The sequence below is a fragment of the Bos taurus genome, chromosome 15, assembly GCF_002263795.3.
Source record: "Bos taurus isolate L1 Dominette 01449 registration number 42190680 breed Hereford chromosome 15, ARS-UCD2.0, whole genome shotgun sequence".
In the NCBI taxonomy this organism is placed as follows: Eukaryota; Metazoa; Chordata; class Mammalia; order Artiodactyla; family Bovidae; genus Bos; species Bos taurus.
Genome location: NC_037342.1, coordinates 80,076,190 through 80,101,477, shown reverse-complemented (window position 1 = coordinate 80,101,477; position 25,288 = coordinate 80,076,190). Strand labels below are relative to the sequence as shown.

Below are 25,288 nucleotides of genomic sequence, written 5' to 3'. Positions count from 1 at the left end.
TCTGTCATTTGGTTTCTCATCAAATCCTAGAACATCATAGAAAGGCTGATATCCAGTTGAAGTCCTAGTTTTAGAGATGAGAACACTGAGAGCCAGAGATAGAATCTGACTTGTTCAGGGTTGCACAGTGAGCGTTATCAGAGCCAGGGCTAAAACCCGCTTTCATCAACCCTTGTACTATTATCTAGCATCTGTCCATCTATCCATCCATCATTCCACCCATCCATCCATTCCTTCATGCATTCAACAAATGCTTATTGAAGGCCTACTGTGTGTTAGGCACTCTGTTAGGCACTGTATTTCAGGGGTGCATAGGATAGTGTGCCTGTCCTCCTGGAGCATATCTGAGGGGGATAAGACCAATTGCCCCTGCTTTTTCCAGCAATCTGGGTTTTGCAACCCTCAACTCTTAAACAGAGCAATCTAACTTCCCTTGGTTCTCTCTTTTGTTAAACTTTTATCTGTTCTGCATCTTTTCTTTTATTTGTACATAGTCCTCCCAGGATTAAATAGTTTGCTGGATTCCCATAACCTCCCAGAAGTGCATGTCCAGACCCCTTCTAAGAATATCCCTACTCATGACTTTATAGGGTATATCTCCTGAGAGGTGGTTCTTTAATGGTGTACCAGCTGCTGCTAAGTCGCTTCAGTCATGTCCGACTCTGTGCAACCTCATAGACAGCAGGCTCCCCCATCCCTGGGATTCTCCAGGCAAGAACACTGGAGTGGGTTGCCATGTCCTTCTCCAATGCATGAAAGTGAAAAGTGAAAGTGAAGTCACTCAGTCGTGTCCGACTCTTAGTGACCTCATGGACTGCAGCCTACTAGGCTCCTCTGTCCATGGGATTTTCCAGGCAAGAGTACTGGAGTGCTGTGCCATTGCCTCCTCCAATGGTGTACCAGGGATTGGGCCAAATAGATAATTGGCTAAGAAAAAAACAGAACTTTTTAATAAAAATAAACTTTTTCTCTTAAACATTTAAAATTCTAGTTTTAGCATATATGTTATAATGTTATGTGTGTGTGTGTATAAATATCTATTTCTGCCTTATTGACTATGCCAAAGCCTTTGACTGTGTGGATCACAATAAACTGTGGAAAATTCTGAAAGAGATGGGAATACCAGACCACCTGATCTGCCTCTTGAGAAATCTGTATGCAGGTCAGGAAGCAATAGTTAGAACTGGACATGGAACAACAGACTGGTTCCAAATAGGAAAAGGAGTGCGTCAAGGCTGTATTTTGTCACCCTATTTATTTAACTTATATACAGAGTACATCATGAGAAATACTGGGCTGGAAGAAGCACAAGCTGGAATCAAGATTGCCAGGAGAAATATCAATAACCTCAGATATGCAGATGATACCACCCTTATGGCAGAAAGTGAAGAGGAACTCAAAAGCCTCTTGATGAAAGTGAAAGTGGAGAGTGAAAAAGTTGGCTTAAAGCTCAACATTCAGAAAACGAAGATCATGGCATCCGGTCCCATCACTTCATGGGAAATAGATGGGGAAACAGTGGAAACAGTGTCAGACTTTATTTTTCTTGGCTGCAAAATCACTGCAGATGGTGAGTGCAGCCATGAAATTAAAAGACGCTCACTCCTTGGAAGGAAAGTTATGACCAACCTAGATAGCATGTTCAAAAGCAGAGACATTACTTTGCCAACAAAGGTTCGTCTAGTCAAGGCTATGGTTTTTCCTGTGGTCATGTATGGATGTGAGAGTTGGACTGTGAAGAAGGCTGAGCGCTGAAGAATTGATGCTTTTGAACTGTGGTGTTGGAGAAGACTCTTGAAATTCCCTTGGACTGCAAGGAGATCCAACCAGTCCATTCTGAAGGAGATCAGCCCTGGGATTTCTTTGGAAGGAATGATGCTAAAGCTGAAACTCCAGTACTTTGGCCACCTCATGTGAAGAGCTGACTCATTGGAAAAGACTCTGATGCTGGGAGGGATTGGGGGCAGGAGGAGAAGGGGACGACAGAGGATGAGATGGCTGGATCGCATCACCGACTCGATGGACATGGGTTTGAGTGAACTCCGGGAGTTTGTGATGGACAAGGAGGCCTGGCGTGCTACGATTCATGGGGTCACAAAGAGTCAGATACGACTGAGTGACTGAACTAAACTGAACTGAATTATATATATATATATATATATATATATATATATATATATATAATATGTATAGTCAGTACATTGTTAGTATATTTACATCTACTTGTGGGGTGTGTAGTAATATTTTTTGCTGATAAGTATGTAGAAACCACTGCTTAGTGAAATGACTTTCAGAATCCCATCATACTCCTGGAACATTCTGTACCTTGAGATGACCAATCACAAAATTTTGCATCAGGCGGTTCCACTTGGACTTCTTAAATACGGAAAGGTGTCCCATGTCATGTTGCAGAAATGAATCCTGAGCCTAGAAGAGACAGAGTTACTGTCAGAGAAGTTGGCAAGGTAAGAAGAAAGTAGTAAGTGAGGCCACTGGTAGGTTTGGGAACCCATGAGAACAGTGGGAGATCTTGTCTGACCTCAAGCCAAGTGTGTATCTGTCACACTTGCTGAGTTCTTTCCCATCTCTGTGCCTTTGCACAGGTGGTTCTCTCAGCCTTGAATGCTCTTCTCTCCACTGTCAGAATCTTCCAGTGTGGAATGGAAAGAGGATGCCTTTCAAGTCAGGCTAACTTGGGCTCTAAACTGTCCTTCACCACTTTACAAATTATACAACTCTTGGCAAGCTAGTTGGTAGCTCTGAACTCAGTTCTTTGTCTGAGAAGCAGAGATTATAATAAACCTTGCTCATTCAGCTGTCGTGCAGCCAAAATACATGTAAAATTCCTGATAATGCTAAGCAGTCAAACAAATATTTGTTTCCTTTCTTGACTCTAAAAGTTGCTTTTCAAAGAATAAAGCAAGTTGACTTTTCGAGAAAAAAATTAGCATATAAAATTTTGTAATTAACACTGATGTTAATTCTCCATGAAATCATCCCCAATTGCCTCAATTAGAATTAGATGCCTCTTTTTGCTCCCAGAGCACATGCTTGTTTCTTTTCCTTCTGCCTTGTATCCTGTCTAGATATTTCAATGACCAGCTCCTCCCCTGGATGACTGTTTCCCAAGGGCAGGGTCAGGTGCGTTTCCCTTTGTGTCCACAATACAGTGCTGTGGTCATAGAAGGCCATCTTCAGAGATCTGTGCTTCATTCAAAGGATTTATCAGTTGCCCTGCTACACGCCAGTTGCTGATTGCCATTTCTGGCAGAATACATGATCCTATTATCATGTAATAATAAATAGACTCTCTTCATAGACTGATGTATTGATAAGTATTGGTGAAATGAGGCTTTTGGCTAGGGTCTCAGGGAATTAAAAAAAATACAGATAGATAACATCTTTAGTAGAATCTCTTATTATGAAACATCATGTATAAATAGTGATATATATATATATATATACACACATATATATATACACACACATATATATATACACACACACACATATAGGTGTAAATTAATGTGGGGCTTCCTTTCTTCATGGTGGCTAAGATGGTAAAGAATCTGCCTGCAATATGGGAGACTTGGATTTGATCTCGGTCAGGAAGATTCCCTGGTAAAGGGAATGGCAACATACTCCAGTATTCTTGCCTGAGGAAATCCATGGACAGGGGAGCCAGTTACAGTCCATGGGGTCAAAAAAGGTTGGAAACAACTGAGCGATTAAAAAGAAAACAAAATAAGTTCATGTATGTGCCTATAGTCTTAATAAAATCACTGAACAACCATGAAAAATGTTGGTTGGTTAATGAATGAAAGACAAAGGTGAAGGTTACATGGCCTAGAATGGAACTTCAGTTACTGACATTGTGTGGATAATGTCGGGCAAAGAGCAGCAACTCTCAAGGATATTTACCACGTGCCAGTTTCTGTGCTAGGTACTCTACAGAGTAACTTCTTTAGTTCTCCTCAGAATATTTCCATAAAAAATTGTTACCCCATGTTACAGATAAGAGAACTGGGGCCCTGTAGGTTTTGAAAACTTATTGGTGTCAGACACTGATGACTAGCTTGCCAGGAAGTGCCAGGCAGCCACTGGCACCAGTGTAAAGAGAGAATAAAAAATTCTGAGGCTTCCCATAGAGCCTGCCTGGGCTTGGGATACCTACTCACCTGAGCAACTGTGAGAAGAAAATAAATGAATATTGTGATAAGCCAGCCACTGCCAAAATGCCACACTATTACCCAAGCCAGGGCCTCCAAAATCAAGACCTGGGCGAGGTGAAGGAAGAAGAACCCCAGGTTGGCATTGAACATATTCATGGTCTCTAATGTCCTCCGCAGTTCTTGGAAATCTTCTACCAACTGGGACTGTGAGATAAATATGCAAGAAAAGAATTAGTTCCTTCAGTGGAGAGGGAGTACAGATCAACATAAGTATTAATCTATTTTAATAATTTAATCTATGATACCTTAATTTTATGAATAGATATTTATTTATTTAATAAGTATAATTAGGCATAATTTAAACAAAAAACCCAAACCTTAAAAAACTAACATAAAAGCAAAATGCTTAAAACAAGTTATGAAAATTTTTTTCTTTTCTGGAGAAGAGACAGATGAGTAGTGATTTGTAAACTGTCCTCAAATTGTTATGGGACTTATAATTTATTTCTTTTTTGGGGAGTGGGGGGTTCAATGAAGAGATACATATCTCTAACAATTCTCTTTTTAAAAATGATTAAAAAATTTTTTTGATGCAGATCATTTCTTTTGAAATCTTTATTGAATTTGTGACAATATTGCTTTTATTTTATTTTATTTTTTGGCTGTGAGGCATGTGAGATCCTGGCTCCCTGATGAGGGATCAAACCTGCACCCCCTATATTGAAAAGAGAAGTCTTAATGACTGGGCTGCCAGGGGAAAACCCGCAAAATTAATTTTCTACTTATCAGAACAAAAAATTTTATTGAAGTTTAGTTGATTAACAATGTTGTGTTAGTTTCAGGTGTACAGCAAATATATATATATATATATATAAACATATATATATGTTTATGTATACATATTGTTTCTTCAGATTCTATTCCATTGTAGATCATTATGAGATACTGAATATAGATCCCTGACAAACAGTAGGTCCTTGTTGTTTGTCTGTTTTATATGTAGAAGTGTGTATCTATTAATAATAGTTGCCTTTTTAAATTAACGTGTTGTTTGATCTCTGATTATACTTTGGGGAACTTTGCTATCTACATGGATCTGTGTTACTTTCTATGTTATCAGCTGATAACATAGATAAGTCGCTGGCTTATCACAATATCCATTTCTTTTCTTCTCATGGCTGCTCAGGTAAGTTAGGTATCCTAATCCCAGGCAGTGGCTTTATGACTGGCATATCAATATGCCAGTCTTTAGCGTGTGCAAAAGACTCCTTTATGAAAGATAGAGTTCACTTAGGTTAGCTGAAAGGATGCATTTCCTGTGAGATGCTCAGGAGCTCTACAGGAATGAGACAGGGTCTCCTGTGGTATTAGTGAGTGTGTCTTCCCTGGTGGCTCAGAGGGTAAAGCGTCTCCCTGCAACGTGGGAGACCGAGGTTCCACCCCTGGGTCGGGAAGATCCCCTGGAGGAGGAAATGGCAACCCACCCCAGTATTCTTGCCTGGAGAATCCCATGGAAAGAGAAGCCTAGTGGGCTGCAGTCCATGGGGTCACAAAGAGTCGGACATGACTGAGCACCTTCACTTTCACTTTTCATTGGCTGGAGGAGTCCTGATTCTGTGTACATGTACTGTGCTTATGTATGTAGGTCAAGTGCTAGCACTGATTTACAAACTTGCACATCATACTCAAGAGTCAGTGAAAGGCCTGGGAAGAAATATCTCCTTAGCTTAATGACTATAATGGGTTTGAAACTCAGACTGTTGAGAAAGTGACCAGGGTATAAGAATGAAAACTGGATTGTTCAGATGTAAAAGAGAAGAAAAATTTGAAATAATAATAAAAAAGAGCTATGAACATAATCCTAGAAGGAAGAAAATTCATTTCAAAATTCACTGATACTTTTAAATGATCCAATGCCTGGGAAAAGTCTGGATGGGCTCATCTTGAAAGGCCCCGTGAACATCATAATTCTGGTGGCCATAGATAACTTTAATAGATCACACAAGTGTGCTAGTCAACAAAAGAGTCCGAAATACAGTACTTGGGTGCAAAATCAAAAAAGAAAGATGATCTCTGTTCACTTCCAAGGGAAACCATTCAATATCAGAGTAATCCAAGTCTGTGCCCTGACCACTAATGCTGAAGAAGCTGAAGTTGGATGGCTCTCTGAAGACCTACAAGACCTTCTAGAACTATTACCAAAAAAGATGTCCTTTTCATCATCAGTTCAGTTCAGTCACTCAGTCGTGTTCGACTCTTTGAGACCCAGTGTACTGCTGCACGCTGCTTCCCTATCCATGACCAACTCCTGGAGCTTACTCAAACTCATGTCCATTTAGTCGATGATACCATCCAACCATCTCATTGTCTATCATCCCCTTCTCCTCCCACCTTCAATCTATCCCAGCATCAGGGACTTTTCAAATCCCTGTTCTTTGCATCAGGTGGCCAAAGTATTGTACTTTCAGCTTCAGCATCAGTCCTTCCAATGAACACCCAGGACTGATCTCCTTTAGGATGGACTGGCTGGATCTCCTTGCAGTCCAAGACACTCTCAAGAGTCTTCTCCAACACCACAGTTCAAAAGCATCAATTCTTCAGCGCTTAGCTTTCTTTCATCATAGGTGATTGGAATGCAAAAGTAGGAAGTCAAGACATACCTGGAGTAACAGGCAAGCTTTGCCTTGGAGTACAAAAGGAAGCTGGGCAGAGGCTAACAGAGTTTTGCCAAGAGAACACACTGGTCATAACAAACACCCTCTTCCAACAACATAATAGATGACTCTACACATGGACATCACCAGATGGTCAATACCGAAATTAGATTGATTATATTCTTTGCAGCCAAAGATGGAGAAGCTCTATACAGGCAGCAAAAGCAAGACCAGGAGCTGAATGTGGTTCAGATCACGAATTCCTAATTGCAAAATCCAGACTAAAATTGAATAAAGTAGATAAAACCACTAGGCCATTCAGGTATGACCTGAAGTAAATCCCTTGAAGTTATACAGTGGAAGTGAGAAATAGATTCAAGGGATAAAATCTGGTAGACAGAGTGCCTGAAGAACTATGGACAGAGGTTCATAACATTGTACTGGAGGTGGTGATCAAAATCATCCCCAAGGAAAAGAAATGCAAAATGGCAAAGTGGTGTCTGAGGAGCCCTTACAAATAGCTGAGAAAAGAAGTGAAAGGCAAAGCAGAAAAAGAAAGATATACCTCTCTGAATGCAGAGTTCCAAAGAATAGCAAGGAGAGATAAGAAAGCCTTCCTCACTCATCAATGCAAAGAAATAGAGGAAAACAATAGAATGGGAAAGACTAGAGATCTCTTCATGAAAATTAGAGATACCAAGGGAGAATTTCATACAAAGATGGGCACAATAAAGGAGAGAAACCATATGGACCTAACAGAAGCAGAAGATATCAAGAAGAGGTGGCAAGAATACACAGAAGAACTGTACAAAAAAGATCTTAATGACCCAGATAACCACGATGGTGTTGTGATCACTCACCTAGAGCCAGACATGCTGGAATATGAAGTCAAGTGGGCCTTAGGAAGCATCACTACCAACAAAGCTAGCAGAGGTGATGGAATTTCAGCTGAGATATTTCAAATCCTAGAAGATGATGCTGTGAAAGTGCTGCACTCAATATGCCAGCAAATTTGGGAAACTCAGCAGTGGCCACAGGACTTGAAAAATCAATTTTCGTTCCAATCCCAAAGAAAGGCAATGCCAAATGATGTTCAGACTTCTGCACAATTGCACGCTAACAAAGTAATGCTTAAAGTTATCCAAGCTAGGCTTCAACAGTACATGAACTGAGAACTTCCAGATATTCAAGCTCGATTTAGAAAATACGGAGGAACCAGCAATCAAATTGCTAACATCTGTTGGATCATAGAGAAAGCAAGGGAATTCCAAAAGACATCTACTTCTGCTTCACTGACTATGCTAAAGCCTTTGACCATGTGGATCACAACAAGCTGTGGAAAATTCTTAACGAGATGGGAGTACTAGACTTGCCTCCTGAGAAACCTGTATGCAGCTCAAGAGGCAACAGTTTGAACCAGACTTGGAACAATGGACTGGTTCAAAATTGGGGAAGGAGTACATCAAGGCTGTATATTGTCACCCTGATTATTTAATTTATATGCAGAGTACATCATGTGAAATGCTGTGCTGGATGAAGCAGAAGCTGGAATCAAGATTGCTGGGAGAAATATCAACAACTTCAGATAAGAAGATCATACCACTCTAATGGCAGAAAGTGAAGGGGAACTAAAGAGTCTGTTGATGAAAGTGAAAGAGGAGGGTAAAAAAGCTGGCTTCAAACTCAACATTTAAAAAATGAAGATCATGGCATTCAGTCCAGTCACTTCATGGCAACTAGATGGTGAAATAATAGAAACAGTGACAGAGTTTATTTTCTTGGGCTCCAAAAATCACTGCAGCTGGTGACTGCAGCCATGAAATTAAAAGATGCTTGCTCCTTGGAATAAAAGCGGTGACAAACGTAGATAGCATATTAAAAAGCAGAGACCTTACTTTGCCAACAAAGGTCCATATAGTCAAAGTTATGGGTTTTCCAGTAGTCATTTATAGATGTGAGAGTTGGACCAGAAAGAAGGTTGTGCACCAAAGAATTGTTGCTTTTGAACTGTGGTGTTGGAGAAGACTCTCTTTTTTTTAAAATTTTATTTTATTTTTAAACTTTGCATAATTGTATTAGTTTTGCCAAATATCAAAATGAATCCATCACAGGTATACATGTGCTCCCCATCCTGAACCCTCCTCCCTCCTCCCTCCCCATAGCTCTTGAGAGTCCCTTGGACAGCATGGAGATCAAACCTGTCAGTCCTATAGGAAATCAACCCTGAATATTCATTGAAATGACTGATGGTTAAGCTGAAGCTCATACACTGGCCACCTGATGGGAAGAACCAACTCAGTGGAAAAGACCCTGGTGCCTGGAAAGGTTGAGTGTGGGAAGAGAAGAGGGAGACAGAGGATGAGATGGTTGGATGGCATCATGGACTCAATGGACATGAGTTTGAGCAAACTCTGGGAGCTAGTGTAGGAACATGAAGGCCTGGCATGCTGCAGTTCACAGGGTCACAAAGAGTCAGACATGACTCACTGACCGAACAACGGCAGCTCGGCTCCTACACCTTGTCATAGGAACAGGGCTATGTGTCCAGGCTGTGTGCCTGGTGGCCCACTCGTCTCAGTACAGTGCATTGCTTCCTGACACACAGCCTTGAGGGATGCACATGGGCCCCAGGAGTCAGCCTAAGTATTCGTCTTGGGCCTGCACGTAACCAGTCCTCTCTCCTCAGATTCCTCCTATCCCCTTGTGAGTTTGTTTCTTCATTTCTTTAAGTGGAAATGTAATTCTTATTCTTTCTGCCGCACAGTGATATCTGGTTCACCACTTTGTACAAAATATTTCAAAAGAATGGTACAACTGTAAGCTGTTTTAAAACATGAAGTGCAAAAAACAAACAAACAAACAAACAAACAAAAAAAACCACAAAAAAACCCCCACAGTGCTTAATATTAGCTAAAATCCCTTTAAGCGCAACCATTCTAGTGAAGTCTAGTCTTATGGAGGCCCTGCCTTCTGAAGACAGTTTTTCAGTCAACCAAAGTCTTGGCAAAAGAAAAGTGGTGCTTTTCGTGGGGAATACCCAAAGGTTTGGAGCCAGAGAGAGGTGAACTGGAGTTCCTGTTCTTTGCTTTTCAGAGGGTAGTTTATTCTCCTGGAACTGTAATTTCTCCAATTGTAAAAAGAACTATAGCTAGGATATAGTCACATCATTGACTCAACAGCTATTTATGGAATTCCTACTGCAGGTCCAATCCTGTGCCAGTAGGTATTGAGGACTCAGGGATGAGCAGAATTGACATAGTTTCTGCTCTCATGGAAACTGGTTTAACAGGGAACATCAAAGAATTATAAGCAGTCATGGAAAAAGAGAAGTTATGTGTAAGTTTCATGCCAAGAAGTAGGTGGTTAGAAACATGGAATTACTGTTTGGCACAGGGCACGCATCCCATTCCTTTGTTTCTCAGAGGTTTAAGAATTCTGAGGATCTCAGGAGGATGACACTGCTTTGAAATACTTGGAATCCTCTCATTTATGCCATTGCAGGCCCTCCCAGGCAGGATGGCTGGTTTCCCACAGAAAATGATAAATTGGCCCTGTAATATACCTCATCCCCATCCCTCCACATACTCTTGAGTCCCGAGACCTCACTCACGTTTTTGTTTCTCTCCTGATTGGGCTCTTCTGGAGCAAGCTCTCCAATGAGCAGTGGTTTAAGGTACAACCGCACAATGTCAGGGTCTGGATGCATGGCTCTGAAGACGTCCTGTGAATCAGAGAGAACTGTTAGAGGCTTAAAAATGACACGCTTACACACAGATTATCTCCCCTTTCTTACCTCATTCTGTACCGATCTTACGAATCAGCAAAGATTATGTTATAGAGCATTTACTTCTAACTCTAGGTTGACACTTCCAGTTCGTTGATCAGAATTACCCTTGAAATTCCTCTATGAAAGCCTCACACTGGAGATCCACCCACTGAGTACATGGCTTACTAGGCAAGTCCTGGGTAGAAAGTTGATCTCCAAGCATTGGAAGAGATAGTTGTTTATTTTATTGAGCCCAGAAGCAGTAGTTGGCTTTGAGATTATGGGCCATGGTGAATCTTTAGAGTCAAACCTCAGGCTTGGTGTGGGAGTTGCCCACATTGTTTGGAGCATGCAGCAACCAAGACTGCCTATGCAAATCACATCTCTCAGAGTTTCCCTTTTGGTTCTTGGTCAAGGACCAGGGGACAGAGGTCCTTGAATTAAGTTATTTCCAAGGAAAGACAAGTTAAAGTTGATGATAACAAACATCTAAGAGAGCATGGGAGCAAAGCCCTCGAATCCTTAGTTGTCTAAAGTGGCACTTTCTTGGTTAAGTTTATCACTGAAGGAGCCTTAGCACTCTTTCTAAAAAAAAAACAGAAACAAAACAAACAAACAAACAAAAAACACCATGGCATTCTCTGTAGGGGCTGGAGACAGGCACAAAATAGAGCTGACCAACTATATTTTTTCCAACTCCATTCCCATGTTAAGTAGTAACTCCAAGTGGCTATGAGAAGCAGTGTTGGTTCTCATGTCCTGCTTAAGTTTGGAAATAAGAGATAGACTTTTTTTTTTTTCTCCAGGGATTTAAACTGCTTTAGGGGGAAGGAGGCTTCCCCAAGTGTAAGATACTGGACTTCTTGCTATTATGGCTTTGAGAATAGGAATGACTAATATGAAGAAAAATAACCAAGGTTTTAATTTGAATATGTGGAATCCATACACAATACCCTGGAGTGGTGGTGTTGCATAGTGCTGATTAGGAAACTGGATCCCCGAGCAGCCTTCCTACACTTAAGTTCTACACTTGCTGTGCAATTGTGGACAAGTCTCTTGACCAGCCCATGCTCCTGTTTTCTCTTCCCTAACACGGGAGTGAAGGTAATAGCTACTCAATTTATAAAGTTATTATAAAAATTAAGTGAATTGACTAGAATCTGAGAGGTTTATAGTAAATTCTCAAACATATTAGTTCTCTTTCCTATATATATACCTCTAGGCTTCCCTGGTGGCTCAGATGATAAAGAATCTGACTGCAATGCAGGAGACCCCGGTTAGATCCCTGGGTTGGGAAGATCCCCTGGAGAAGAAAAAGGCAACCCATTCCAGTATTCTTGCCTGCAGAATTCCATGGACAGAGGAGCCTAGTGGGCTACAGTCCATGGTGTTGCACAGAGTTGTACATGACTGAGTGACTAAGACACACCTCGATAAGAGCTACCTGCCTTCCTTCTCTTCAGTAAAATATAACTGTTCAGAGAGTTTCTTTCCATACTCCACTCAGAGTGAGCTCTGAATTGTTTTAGTGAATACAATGAACCCTCCATCTTCAAAATCTAAAGCAACTTTAGATATATCTAGAACTACATACAAGCCGACACATAAAGCATGTCCATATGTGTAGGCTTGTATGTGTATATATATAATGAATGAGGTTATTCAGAAGGGTGCAGTATCAACTCTTTAGAATCACTTTTCTAGATTCAGTGATGTAAGAAGGGATTTGTATCTGCTAGAACCAGTCCAGGCTCTACTGTTCATTCTGCCTTTGTACACTTTCTCTGACCGCCTTGGGAAATGCTGCTCTCAAAGATGTGTTTTCATTGTCACATTCAATGACCCTAAAGTTAGTTTACCTAACCAGGATGAGAGTCATTCGGTGATTAACTATGTGACTAAAACATTTCAGGGTGGCCCATACTGAAAAATCATGTTCTGCCTGCTGTTAAGGAAGAGATGAGGGTGAGAAACATTCTGAGGGATCAAGATCAGAGTGTAGAGGAGGTGTGAGGCCCTGCATTTGCATCTTACTCTGAGCAGTCATCCAGAGCCCTGGAACAGTGTGCTGATGCTAATATTCCTCTGGGTTCACTGTTTCTTCTGTTCTTCAGCAAGATTCACAGGTCAATACTGTGACAACAGAGCCTGAAGACCTACAGAGTTTTCCAGAAGAATAAGAATTTCCCTGCTGTGTGGAACTCTTTTCATTGTATTAATGGGCAGTACAAAAGTGGCTTAGGTAGTCTTAGAATATTGTTTGAAGGAATTCCCTATTAGAGTCTAGATACTTGAGTACGTTGTGAAATCTCCTTCTCAAAAGACCTTCAAAAATGAGTTATTGTTTTTTTTTTTTTTTCAATTAACATTATTTGGCAAGTGTGTTCCTCCTGAGGAAAGTCCAGGGGTAAATGAAAGGGAGAGGGAGTAATACCATTTTTTTTAGTGTATCCTGTGTACAAGGTGCTCTATGAGCCAATTCATAAATATCAACTTACTTCTGTGAGGTTCCATCATGTTTGTTATACATATAAAGATTCCAAATCTCAGAACATTGCCACAGTAAGTGGGAGAGCCAGGATTTGAACTCAAGGCTATGTGGCTTTAAAGCCAGGAAGCCATAAAGGTCCATTCCAGCCTTAATATGTACAGTTCTTTTCCTGAAAGAAGGATGACACAAGATTGTTTTGGGAGGATGTTAAGATCAGTATATGCATGCTAGGCAGTTAGTAAAGTATTTCCCCATCTTAGGTTTTAACGACGTGCATCACTTTGTCTGTGGCCCCAACCTACTTCTCCAGGTTTACCTCTCACCATACCCTTCATGCCTCATCCTGTCCAATGGAACTCTCCCTACTCAGTAAACATTCCATGACCCTGTATAGTTCTGAAGCTTTGTGATACATACTGCTCCCTTTGCCTTGACTGCTTTCCTCCATTTTTTTTTTTTTTCTGCTTAAAAGTTCCTTCTCATTCTTGAACATCCAGATGAAATATGCCTTCCTAACACAGTCAGGAAAGTTATTTATGATCTCTTCTGGGCTCCCATTACACTTTGTTCCTAAAGTTTTTCAAATGATGTTGCAGTGAATCTTTGTATTCACAAAGGCCTTCTCCAGTGCCTTTTGACTTTTTGGAAGACTGGGACCATGCACTATTGATTAAATTATACCTGATGTTTTTCGCTGTGCCTGGAATATGACATGTAATCAAGAGATGTCTGATGAACAAGGAAAGGGTGAATGAATAGAGCAGTATATGACTTCTCTAAAAAGGAGAAAGTTGAGAAGTATTGAGTTCAAAGGATATGGGTCTTAAGCATTGCTGTCTCTTCCCCACTCTCAGCATCTCTATTTTCTGACTTTTAACTACTTTATCATTTCTCATTTTCATCTGTTATCTTTTGATTCACTTCTCAACCATCATCTCTATTTCCTAACCTATTCATAAATTTATACTGTAGCTCTTCTTAACACTGATTATTTCCCAAACAGTATCAACACAGAGGAAAGCTGTGATTATCTTTGCTTTCACAGTGACTTTGGAAATCCTGCTGATTTTTTGCTGTTATTTAATGGGGGCTGGAAAGATGTCCTTTATTGGAAGAGCAGTATGATCCCTAGTGGGAGAGACAAGTATGTAAAGTGAGAAGGCCTGAGAAGGATCATGTCCTTACATCTTAACTACTGTATACAGGCTGTGCCCCGCATCAAGGCACTTGGCCTAGAGGGCATGTGTGGGTTGAAATTCAGGAGACACTCCATTTGCCAAATATTGTTCTGCAATCAATCAAAGTGTGTGCCCATTAAATTTACACCAAAATACAGTATAGGGAGCAGTGCAGTATGTTGTTTATATTGGGAAAATTGCTTAATCTCGGAAGCTTCGATTTGTTTTCTAACTGTGGACACTACTTAGTCTGCTCCATAGGCTCATTTATTCAGTCGTTACAAAACCTTGCTCAAGACTTAGCCTAGCATCAAAGAGCTTAAACTTTGGAATCAGATGCCATTAAATGATGATACTTTTATATTATTATTATTTGGTTCATCTGAAGTGGGTTGAAACTTCCCCAAATTCAGAAAAATAAAACACCCACCCATGGTGAATATATGTATATAGTCACAAAACAATATAACTAGAACATAGATTTTGATTTACTTATCTCAAAAAGCTCACAGGGGACTTCCCTGTCAGTCTGGTAGTTAAGACTCCATGCTTCCAATGGAGGGTGTGGGTTCCATCCCTGTTGGGCAACTAAGGTCCCACCCGCCTTGCAGCACAGCCAAAAAAATAAAAATAAAAAACTCACCAGAATATTCAATACCCAGCCACAGACACCCATTCCTACACCTTTGGGTAGTTCCTTTTCTGGTTCCTTTTCAGATCTCACCTGTTTCAAGGCAAATGCTAAATCAAGGTCCCTCGTATTTCTGGGAGATCACAAGTTTTGAGTAGGCTAATTTATGGGGAGAATATAGTCTTTGCCTTCGTTGTGGAAAAGAGCCACTTTGGAGTGGAGAATGTTTACATGAAGTCACCAAGATTCCCCTCCACCCACATGGATAAACAGAGGGTTATTATTATTATTTGTAATAACTCACTCTATCATTTGAGAACTTTCCTTAGTTGAGATTTTTTCCTGTGATATACTTAACTAAACTCCAGGCCAGACTTTCTCTATCTCCACTGTCCCCACCAAACCTGCTCATCTTCCTGGCTTCATTATCTCGTAATGGCAACTGCCACCCACCTACCTACATAAGGCATCCATCAGACAGTTTAGATTCCTTACTCCTGCTTACTTACCCAGCCACTTATCCCCTATTATAAATTATGTCTCCTGGTTATCCATCCTCTCTTCCTCATTTCTGTTGTCAGTGCCTTATTCAGGACTTCAGCATGTTCCCTGGACTCCTTCCTTCATTTTGACTCTTTTTAAAAAAAAATATTTTACATGGGACTATAGCCTATTAACAATGCTGTGATAGCTTCAGGTGGACAGCAAAGGGACTCAGCCATACGGATACCTGTATCCATTCTGCCTTGACTAACTCTTCTTGATCTTCAACCTTTACTTAACCACCAGGCTGATGTTTGAAAAAGAGTCCCTCTTCATGGCCATTGTCACCCATTAGCACTTTAAGTGCACTTGTCTCTTTGCTCTTGTAACTGTTTTTCAACTTCAACCATCATTCAAATGAGAATCAAATTAAAATTTAATTTTAAAGCAAAAAAATGTTGACAGCCCACAAAAGATGCAGTTATTACTGATGACAACTTTCCTTTTACAAACAGCTAGGTTTCCTTGTAGGATTGGGTGTAGGGAGGGATGCTGGGCTAGAGAAGTGTCATTACCTGCAGTGGGAGGAGAGGAAGACCTACAGTGATGGTAAAATCCAGAGTCCTTCACTCAGAACTCAAGACCCTTTCTCCCTCTTCTCCTTCTCTTGTCTCTTTCTTTACCTCCCACACCCTTCATCCTCTCTTCCTCCTTCCCCTCTTCTCATCCTCAAGCCATCATATTGACCAGGATTGTGCTAAGCAAAGGATGTGGCCAAGTTGGGACACAAATTCTGCTCGTGCTTATTCACGATGTGAACCTGATTTATATGCCACCTCTGTGCACATCCTCTCTTGCCCCGCCCCAGCCTTGCCTCTGCTGATTCCATATGAGTCTTTTGGACTTGCACACAGCTCTAACGTCTTCCACCTTGCAGTCTTCCAAGCAGTTGAAACACATTTTGCTGTATTTCCTCTAAGTTTTTGTCATCTTTTTCCTGTCATATTGGATTTTTACTCTGATGAAGAGTTCGAGTTTCTCAGTGTCCCTCTCAGAGCACGATGTTCAGACACAAGGAGGTGGCTGACTGTGCACGTTGGATAATAACCCTGACTTCTTTGTTCTGAACATGTTGCTCTTGTCCACACCTCATAAGATTGTGCTTGCTTCTTTTGTGGAGCCCAGAAATATTGTTGACTTACTTATAAAACTTGGGACTTCCCAGGTGGGTGTTAGTGGTAAAGAACCCACCTGCCAATGAAGGAGACATATGAGATGCAGGTTCGATCCCTGGGTAGGGAAGATTCCCCTGGAGGAGGACAGGACAACCCACTCCAGTATTCTTGCCTGGAGAATCGCCAAGGACAGATGAGCCTAGTGGGCTATAGTCCATAGGGTTGCCCAGAGTCAGACATGACTGAAGAAACTTAGTGCAACTTAGCATGCAGCATGCTTCATATGGGCATATTGTAATCTATATAATTAACTCTTCTTGTTGGGCTTATAGGTTGTTTCTGGCTTTTCCTAGGTAAGCTTTTCTAGGTGAGAAGATCTGAGCCTCAACTTTAGTTATTAGCACTGTACATTAGGTTTAAACCATATAATTTGAAAATATCAGATAAATAATGTGTGCAATAACAGGAATTGATGTGCCTGTGTTTTGTATAATACTTATTTTTCCTAGTAAAATTCCTTGGACAAAATGACAACTTATCTCAGTAATTACTTATCTAAGTAATACTAAACACCGTTTTTTGAATATTTAATCTGTGCCAGGTATAAGAAGAAAACCTTTATTTTATCTCTGCTGACTTTGACAACCATACTAAGATAGAAGTATCATTATCCCACTTTCTAGATAAAGGAGCTGAGGCTCCAAGAGCTTCAGCAAGCTCCTCAGCACATTCCTAGTAAGTGGTGGAGCCCAGATGCAAACCACACCAGTTTTATTTTCAAATTTGTACTCTTAGTCATTAGACTGGACACCTAAAAAAGTTTTAGAATGATTGACCACATGAATGAATGAATGAATAGTGACCCTATGGAACAAGCTATCTTGGTATCATTAGGTACTTTTCTTGAGAAGGATGGAAGCTTGGAGAAGAGTTTCTGTGTAAATAAGGAAAGATGCCCCACTCTGGGAAGGTGTAGCTATGGGCCAGGGCTTGTGCACAGAGATCATATGTTGGTGCACATTTGCCTTTCAGGGCACAGCCTGCAAACACTTTGGGCTGTAGAGAGAGAGCGTCTGACCTCAGGTTCTCTGACTTCATGCTCTTCCCTCCTTCCTTAGAATCATGCCGTTTCTCCACCACATACTCCTCTGTTCCCAGTTGGCAACAAACAATCAGGATTTCTAAGCAGGTGGTAAACAGGAAATGTGACTTACACATCTGAGTCTATGGAGGTGTGATATGAATAACAATAGCTATGATTTAATGAAAAGTGCATCTGGTATTATGCTAAACACTTTACAAGCTTTAGTCTCATTTCCTAATTAGATGGGTAAGGCCGTTCCCGTTACACAGATGATGAAGCTGAGTTCCAGAGCATCTCAGGGACTTTCCCAGGCTTGTATAACCAGTATACTGCACCTCAGGCTCCATGTACTCTGAGTGGCCATGGAATACCATGGTTGTCAGAATTCTCCTGGCACCCTTCCATTCTTCTCTAGCCATCCTCTGGAGACTTTTCTCTGAACATTCTGGATCTGCCTTCTCAAAGTCCAGGGTACATGACTGACCACACTTAGGGTGTTCATCCTTAAGACACAAATCCTGAGGTGTTGTGGGTATTTTCCCATAAGGTTCTGATTGTTTCTATTTTATTAATTAATTATTTCTTGTTGACTAGAATTAGATGCAGAATCATGGTCTTTCTCTAACTTCTGGAAGATAAAAACTCACCAGCAAATTGCAAATTCATCAGCTGAGCTGCTTTCTGCAAGCTATGTCTACCAGTTATATGCAAGGTGGTTGAAGGTACATATTTTTCCAACACAGCTTCTGAGCTGATTCTGTGACTTGTGTTAGAAAAGCATCGTCCACATTTCCTTTGTGTTGTGGAGATGAGATCTGTGGTATTTTTTCCTCTTTTTTGCCACTTTATTATTTTTTTTAATTGAAGTAGAATTGCTTTACAGAATTTTGTGGTTTTCTGTCATTCATCAACAAGTATGTTTCCCCTTTATTTTTGTTAATTTTTCTCCCAATTCTTACACAAATGCTTGTAACTTGGCTTCTTCTATCCTCAGCTCTCTGGCTTCTTAGGGTCTTCCTGACACATGTGAGACTCCCACCATGGACTATAAGCTCATGCACACTTTCCCAGGAAAAGGTTGAGCTTTGGTTTAAAAATATCAGATCAGATTGGAGTGGTGGGGATGTGGAAGGGTCTGTTCATAAAGGCATTCCTCTGACTGCATAATCAAGACAAGAAGATGGTAGAAGACCCTGATTAGACAGAGAAGTTGAGAAATTTGGGGAAAATGAGAATTGGGGAAAGAAGATGTTGTTAGTGTCAAAAAACAAAATCTTCCTTACTTTGCAAACTTGCCATATGTTTGTGTATTCTGTTTTTATCAGTCAGGTAACACTCACAGAGCAGAGCTTCATGAATCAGTATTTTTAATCCTATGCTCCGAAACCAGTTGGAAAAATTATATACTAACATGAAAACAATAAGTGAAAGTGAGAGTGAAGTCGTGTCCGACTCTTTGCAACCCCGTGGACGGTAGCCCACCAGACTCCTCTGTCCATGGGATTCTCCAGGCAAGAATACTGGAGTGTGTTACCATTTCCTTCTCCAGGGGATTTTCCCAACCCAGGGATTGAACCCAGGTCTCCCGCATTGCAGGCAGACGCTTTAACCTCGGAGCCAGGGTAACATAAAAATAATCTGTTTAAATTTCTATAATATGCTAATTTTCTAATCTTGAATTAGTTTATTTAACACCTTTTATTCTCCATTTCTTCATGTGTATAATATGGAGAAAAAGTTCCTAATTGGGCTAAAACCAACTTTCTTATAGAATATTTTAGAAGGGATTCCTAAATGTATTTAAGGATTGAGAAACATCCCTCTTCAATATTAAATGGGAATTTTATTTTTAAGATCAGCTATAAAGGGCTTTATGGTAAAAAAAAAACTATCTGATTTAAGAATTTGTCGCTGTTATTTGTGGACTGTGAGATACATTATTTTCATGTTTTAGCATCAGTTTTTTTCATCTTTAATATGGGAACACCATTCACTTTCCTTATGGTGAGGTTTAAGTGAGGTCATGCCTTTGAATGTGTCTATGGTATCTTAAGGCTTCCAAGTGGTGCTAATGGTAAAGAGCACTCCTGCCATTGCTAGAGAGGTAAGAGATACACGTTCGATCCCTGGGTCAGGAAGATCCCCTGGAAAAGAGCATGGCAACCCAATCCAGTATTCATGCCTGGAGAATCCCAAGGACAGAGGTGCCTGGCGGGATGTGGTCCATAGGGTTGCAAAGAGTTGAATGTGGCTGTATGGATGTGAGAGTTGGACTGTGAAGAAAGCTGAGCACCAAAGAATTGATGCTTTTGAACTGCGGTGTTGGAGAAGACTCTTGAGAGTCCCTTGGACTGCAAGGAGGTCCAACCAGTCCATTCTGAAGGAGATCAGTCCTGGGTGTTCTTTGGAAGGACTGATGCTAAAGCTGAAACTCCAATACTTTGGCCACCTGATGCGAAGAGGTGACTCATTTGAAAAGACCCTGATGCTGGGAGGGATTGAGGGCAGGAGGAGAAGGGGACGACAGAGGATGAGATAGCTGGATCACATCACCGACTCAATGGACAGGAGTTTGAGTGAACTCCGGGAGTTGGTGATGGACAAGGAGGCATGGTGTGCTGCGATTCATGGGGTCGCAAAGAGTCGGACACGATTGAGCAACTGAACTGAACTGAACTGAAAGCTACTTAACATATGTGATGCGTGGTATTTTAGGCATCCACTGAAAGTCTATTTTTTCAGCTATTTTGGAGGAGGAAAGTTATGAGGAAAAACAGTGAAGGAAAGTGGTTAAGACTGAAAGTTAAGAAAGATAAGTATTTTGAACCTGAGATGTGCTGGCTGGGTAAACTTGGGTCAGTCACTTAACCATTCTGATTTCAGTTACTTCTTCCATAAAAGTGGGCTGTATTACCTGTATCACACTGAATGAACTACAGGACAAAAAAGAACTCTACAAAGTCTAAAAGCCTGTGTCACTGTATGCTTTAAACATTGTCCAACATTTTGATGCTTGCCAGATGAACTGCTGTCTGTTTCATGCACTCCAGTTGTAGGAGTCTGAGAAATTTCTACTTGGGTGAAGACGTCTTTTCCAGATTTTACTCACCTATTTGTAATTTTCTTCTTATAAGACAATAACTACATTTCAAAACAAAACAAAACAAAAAAACATAATGCCAAGAACAAAAACTAAAACCTGAAATACACATAGTATCTACTGTCAGCATCTGAGCCCACCCCCAACCTAGTGCAAATAATAGCTAGATCTTGAGGCTTAATTAGCTTTCAAGGTTTTTCTGGATAGGAATCCTGAAAAATTGGTTTGGGAGGAGATGAGTGATCATGGAACTTGAACGCGTACTTGAAATGCTTTTGGAAAGACAGTCAAGGTCCCAGCCACCCAGCAGCTGGGACAGGGAGAGAGAGAGGGCAGACTTTGAGCTCCTTACCGTGGCGTCTTCCCCAGCGCAGTGGTTGAGGACCCGCCGCCCACCGGGATGCCTGTCCGCCCAGCCAGTAACATCGTAGACCTTGCGATTGATCACCAGCCACTTGTCAGTCTTCTGATTGTGTCTCTGGATCTCCTGCCAGGTGTACGTGCTGAGGCTTTTGCTGGGCAAGCCGCACTTTGCGTTTGCCTCCTGCCTTGCAGGGAGCTTGGCTCTCCCACTTGCTGCTGGTTTCCCGTTTGCCTGATGCTTCGCACTCAGGTCCAGCTGGTTCTCATCCACAAGGCTCCCATTGCCCTCAGGCTTTTCTTCAAACGTCATTGTCTTTGTACTTTTAGAATTTCTGACTTGACACCTGGAATTTCTAATTCTCACCTGATTGAACTACAGAATGACCTTTTCCCTCTCCTTTTATTCCATGAAGTAAGAAGCCTACACAGAAAACTTTTTAGCCTACTTGACTCTTGGCAAACCTGATAGTAAACTCCTTCCCAGCTTCTCACTTCTCTGTCCTGAGTCTTTTTTTGTCCTGATGAAGACTGTACTACCTTTCCCCGCACCCCAGAATGTTAGTCTACCTTTCTCTCTTCTCTCTCTCTGCTGGCTGATCTTTTAGCAGAGTTCTTATTCATCAAGTGTCTCTTAGTCAAGAGCTGGAGCCAATCACAGCCCAGAGGATGGTGTGGCCTGACCCCTGGGAGGAGGGGCTGGGCTCCTTCTTTGCTGACTGCCTGCACTGGCATCATTCTGGGTCAGGCTCATTAGCTCTCCCCCATTGAAAGGAAGAGTTGTTTTAATTCAACACATAAGCAGAAGCTTGCAAAACCTCTAGGAGGATATGAACGCCTCCTGGAATTGGGAAATGTTCTTTCTTTATTGTTGTTAAGATTGGAAATTTTCCTTTTATTCTGCTTTTCTCAGATTACTTAAAAAAATTTTTTTTTTTTAAAAAATTTGAACTGAAGGATAATTGCTTTACAGAATTTTGTGGCTTTCTGTCATACATCAACAAGAATCAGCCACAGGTATGACCATATCCTTTGCGTCTCCCTCCCCATCCCACCCTTTTATTTTATTTTTTTTTTACATTTCTTTTTTTTTTTAATTTTGTTTTATTTTTAAACTTTATATAATTGTATTAGTTTTGCCAAATATCAAAATGAATCCATCACAGGTATACATGTGCACATCCCACCCTTTTAGACTACCATAGAACCCCTGTTTGAATTCCCTCAGTCATACAGCAAATTGTTCTTTTGACAGCTGTTATTTGTCCCTAAGGGCTTTACATTTCTGAAAAAAGCATTTTTGACTTTAAAATGTTTGTAGCACCCTATTGAGGTTACGTTGGTTTATAACATTATGTAAATTTCAGGTGTGGAAAATTATAATTCCACTTCTGAAACAGTACAGCATGCTCACCACCAAAAGTTTTATTTTCCATTAGTCAGCATACAGATTACCTTCTTGACCTGTTTTACCGTCCTCCCAACACGTCCACTCGAGTAGCCTCTGCACTGTATGTTTGTTGTTAACATTTCACGTTTGCATCCAGAAAGGACTGAAATCATATGGTAGCTGTCTTTCTCTGCTAGATTTTTTTCACTTAGTATAATATTCTCAAGAACGTGAAGTTGCTCAGTTGTGTCCAAGTCTTTGCAACCCCATGGACTGTAGCCTACCAGGGTCCTCTGTCCATGGGATTTTCCAGGCAAGAATACTGGAGTGGGTTTCCGTCTCCTCCAGGGGATCTTCCCAATCCAGGGATTGAACCTGGGTCTCCCCTGCATTGTGGGCAGATGCTTTGCCATCTGAGCCACCAGGGAAGCCCAAATTCTCAAGGGCCATCCCTATTTCCAAAAGTGTGAAGATTTCATCTTTCAATCATTTTAATTATTTTTTAATGATTTCTGATAATTTTTGTCTCTTGTTTTCTTTGTTTTGTTCTTCAGTTGGTACTCTGCTTTGGTTTTGTTTTATTTACTTTTTTTTAGCATTTTAACAATTGTTTGATTTATTTTTTGGTTTCTTTAGTTGTTCTCTTGTGTTTTGCTTTGTTTTTGGTTCTGTTTTCATTTCTTTTGTGTATATATTACTTTGTTCTTGTTTCTATTTACAATTTGGGGTTTTGTCTTTTCTTTCTTTTTTCCTTTTCTTTAATTCTCATTGTGGTTTTCATTTGCATTTCCCTGATGACTAACGATGTTGAGCATCTTTTCATATATCTGTTGGCCACCAGCATATCTTCTTTGGAAAAATGTCTATTCATTTCTTCTGTGCATATTTTAACTGGGTTGCTTGTTTTTTGGAGGTTGAGTTATATGAGCTGTTTATGTTGTTTGGATCCCTTTTTGCTCATATCATTTGTAAATATTTTCTTCCACTCAGTGAGTTGTCTTTTTTGTTTTGTTTGTGGTTTCCTTTGCTGTGGAAAGCTTTTAAGTAGGTCCCATGGGTTTATTTTTGTTTATTTATTTTATTTTTCTCTGTGCTTGGTCTTCATTGCTGAGCATGGGCTTTCTCTAGTTGCAGTGAACAAGGGGTAGTCTTTGTTGAAGTGGCTTCTCTTGCTGTGCAGTATGGACTCTAGGCACACAGGCTTTAGCAGTTGTCTTGTAGGCCCTAGAGTGTGGGCTCAGTAGTTGTGGTGTAGTTGTGGCTTAGTTATTCCATGGCATGTGGGATCCTCCTGGACAAGGGATTGAATTTGTGTCCCCGGCATCGGCAGGTGAACCCTTAACTGCTAGACCACCAGGGAAGTCTCCTATGTGTTTAGTTTTGCTTTTATTTCTTTTATGCTGTTCAGTTGCTCAGTCATGTCCAACTCTTTGTGACCCCGTGGACTGCAGAACACCAGGCTTCCCTGTCCTTTGATGTCTCCCAGAGCTTGCTCAAACTCATGCCCATTGTACGTGTGTACATGTGTACATGTATGCTCACCCAAGTTTATGCCCAAGTTCAAGAAGAATGAAAGCGGAGAAGGCAATTAAGAAGCTCTTGCAGTACTCCAAAGGAGAGGTGATGATGGATTGCCCATGAGGAGTGGCAGTAAAAGTGGAGAGATTGTGCAAATGAACTTATTCTTTAAGATTCTTCTCTGATATATTGCTTTTCTAACAAGGAAAAAAGTTGAATTTTTAAAAGCCAGGTCTTTAGTCCATGTAGCTATTTCCCCATACTCCAACAATACCCAATGATTAATCCCATCAGAACCCTCATTAGGTTGAATCACATATAATTGCTGTTTTTTAAACATCAAGCCAGTCAAATATAATTAGTGTCTTATGGCTCAGTGTAAGAGACAAAATTCATCTGAACATGCTCACAATGAGCATCTATTTTGTGCCGGCCTTGTGCTGTTTCCTACAACATTGTATGTGTTCATTTTAATCATCTGAGTTTCACCCAGGGACACTTACTAAGGATCATGACCTTTATATCTAACCACCTATACAGTGACTGGCAAAATTTAATAGAAAGAGCCCTATTTGTACAGAAGAAGCAAGGTTGGGGTCTTTGGCAAAGCTAGCGATAAAAGAATCCATAAAGATAGTGGTTTGGGGATGGCTTTTTCTGGTTCAAAATGATAATGTCCTCATGGTTGGTAATTGACGGAAGAGATAAAGGATTGGCAGGAATAGAAAAAATTCTCTAACTCCTACTAAAACAAGGGAGCATTGGTCTCATCTCTTGAGCCAAAGTCTTAAGAATACACAGGAAATAATTCTAAAGTTGGAATTTAGCTGTCTCTGTGATGTGGTGCTGTTTTTGAGATTGATTCATGCTTTGGAACATTATTCTGAAAAAATGAAGTTGGATTCTGGTTTATACACTCCAAGTAGAACCAAGTAGAGTTGGTAATTCATGGTGGGAGTGTATGATTCTGTAAAAACAGCATGTGTTTTTTTTTTTCCTCAGCTAAGTCTATGGCATCTACCATTACCTTATCAGTAACCGAATGTACGTGATCTTTGAACTTATTCCTTTGCACCGTGGGCCACGTCCAAACCACAATATCTGTGGTATGATGATAAACAAAACGGGCTCTCCTCTCACAAGTAAAAGAAAACCCCCAGAAACAGCACATTTGTTCGAAATGATGGTGATAATGATTTGACAATGGTAACAATAATAAAACATTTATTAAGCACCAAAGATGTGCCAGCAGTATTCTAAACCCTTCACATGCATTAGAAAAGTTA

General features: G+C 40.6%; 1 protein-coding gene across 2 annotated transcripts in view; it reads right to left on the bottom strand.

The window, feature by feature from the left end:
- Positions 1 to 21,669, bottom strand: part of FADS2B (fatty acid desaturase 2B) — a 41,833-nt gene extending 20,164 nt beyond the window's left edge. For both annotated transcript variants that reach the window (XM_059875175.1, XM_002693705.6), the window contains exons 1-4: positions 21,087 to 21,669; positions 10,437 to 10,547; positions 4,179 to 4,376; positions 2,326 to 2,427 (exon numbers count right to left, since the gene is read on the bottom strand). In XM_059875175.1, coding sequence (XP_059731158.1) covers positions 2,326 to 2,427; positions 4,179 to 4,376; positions 10,437 to 10,547; positions 21,087 to 21,407 — 732 coding nt within the window. In that variant the 5' untranslated portion in view covers positions 21,408 to 21,669. The remainder of the gene's footprint in view (positions 1 to 2,325; positions 2,428 to 4,178; positions 4,377 to 10,436; positions 10,548 to 21,086) is intronic.
- Positions 21,670 to 25,288: the final 3,619 nt, after the last annotated feature.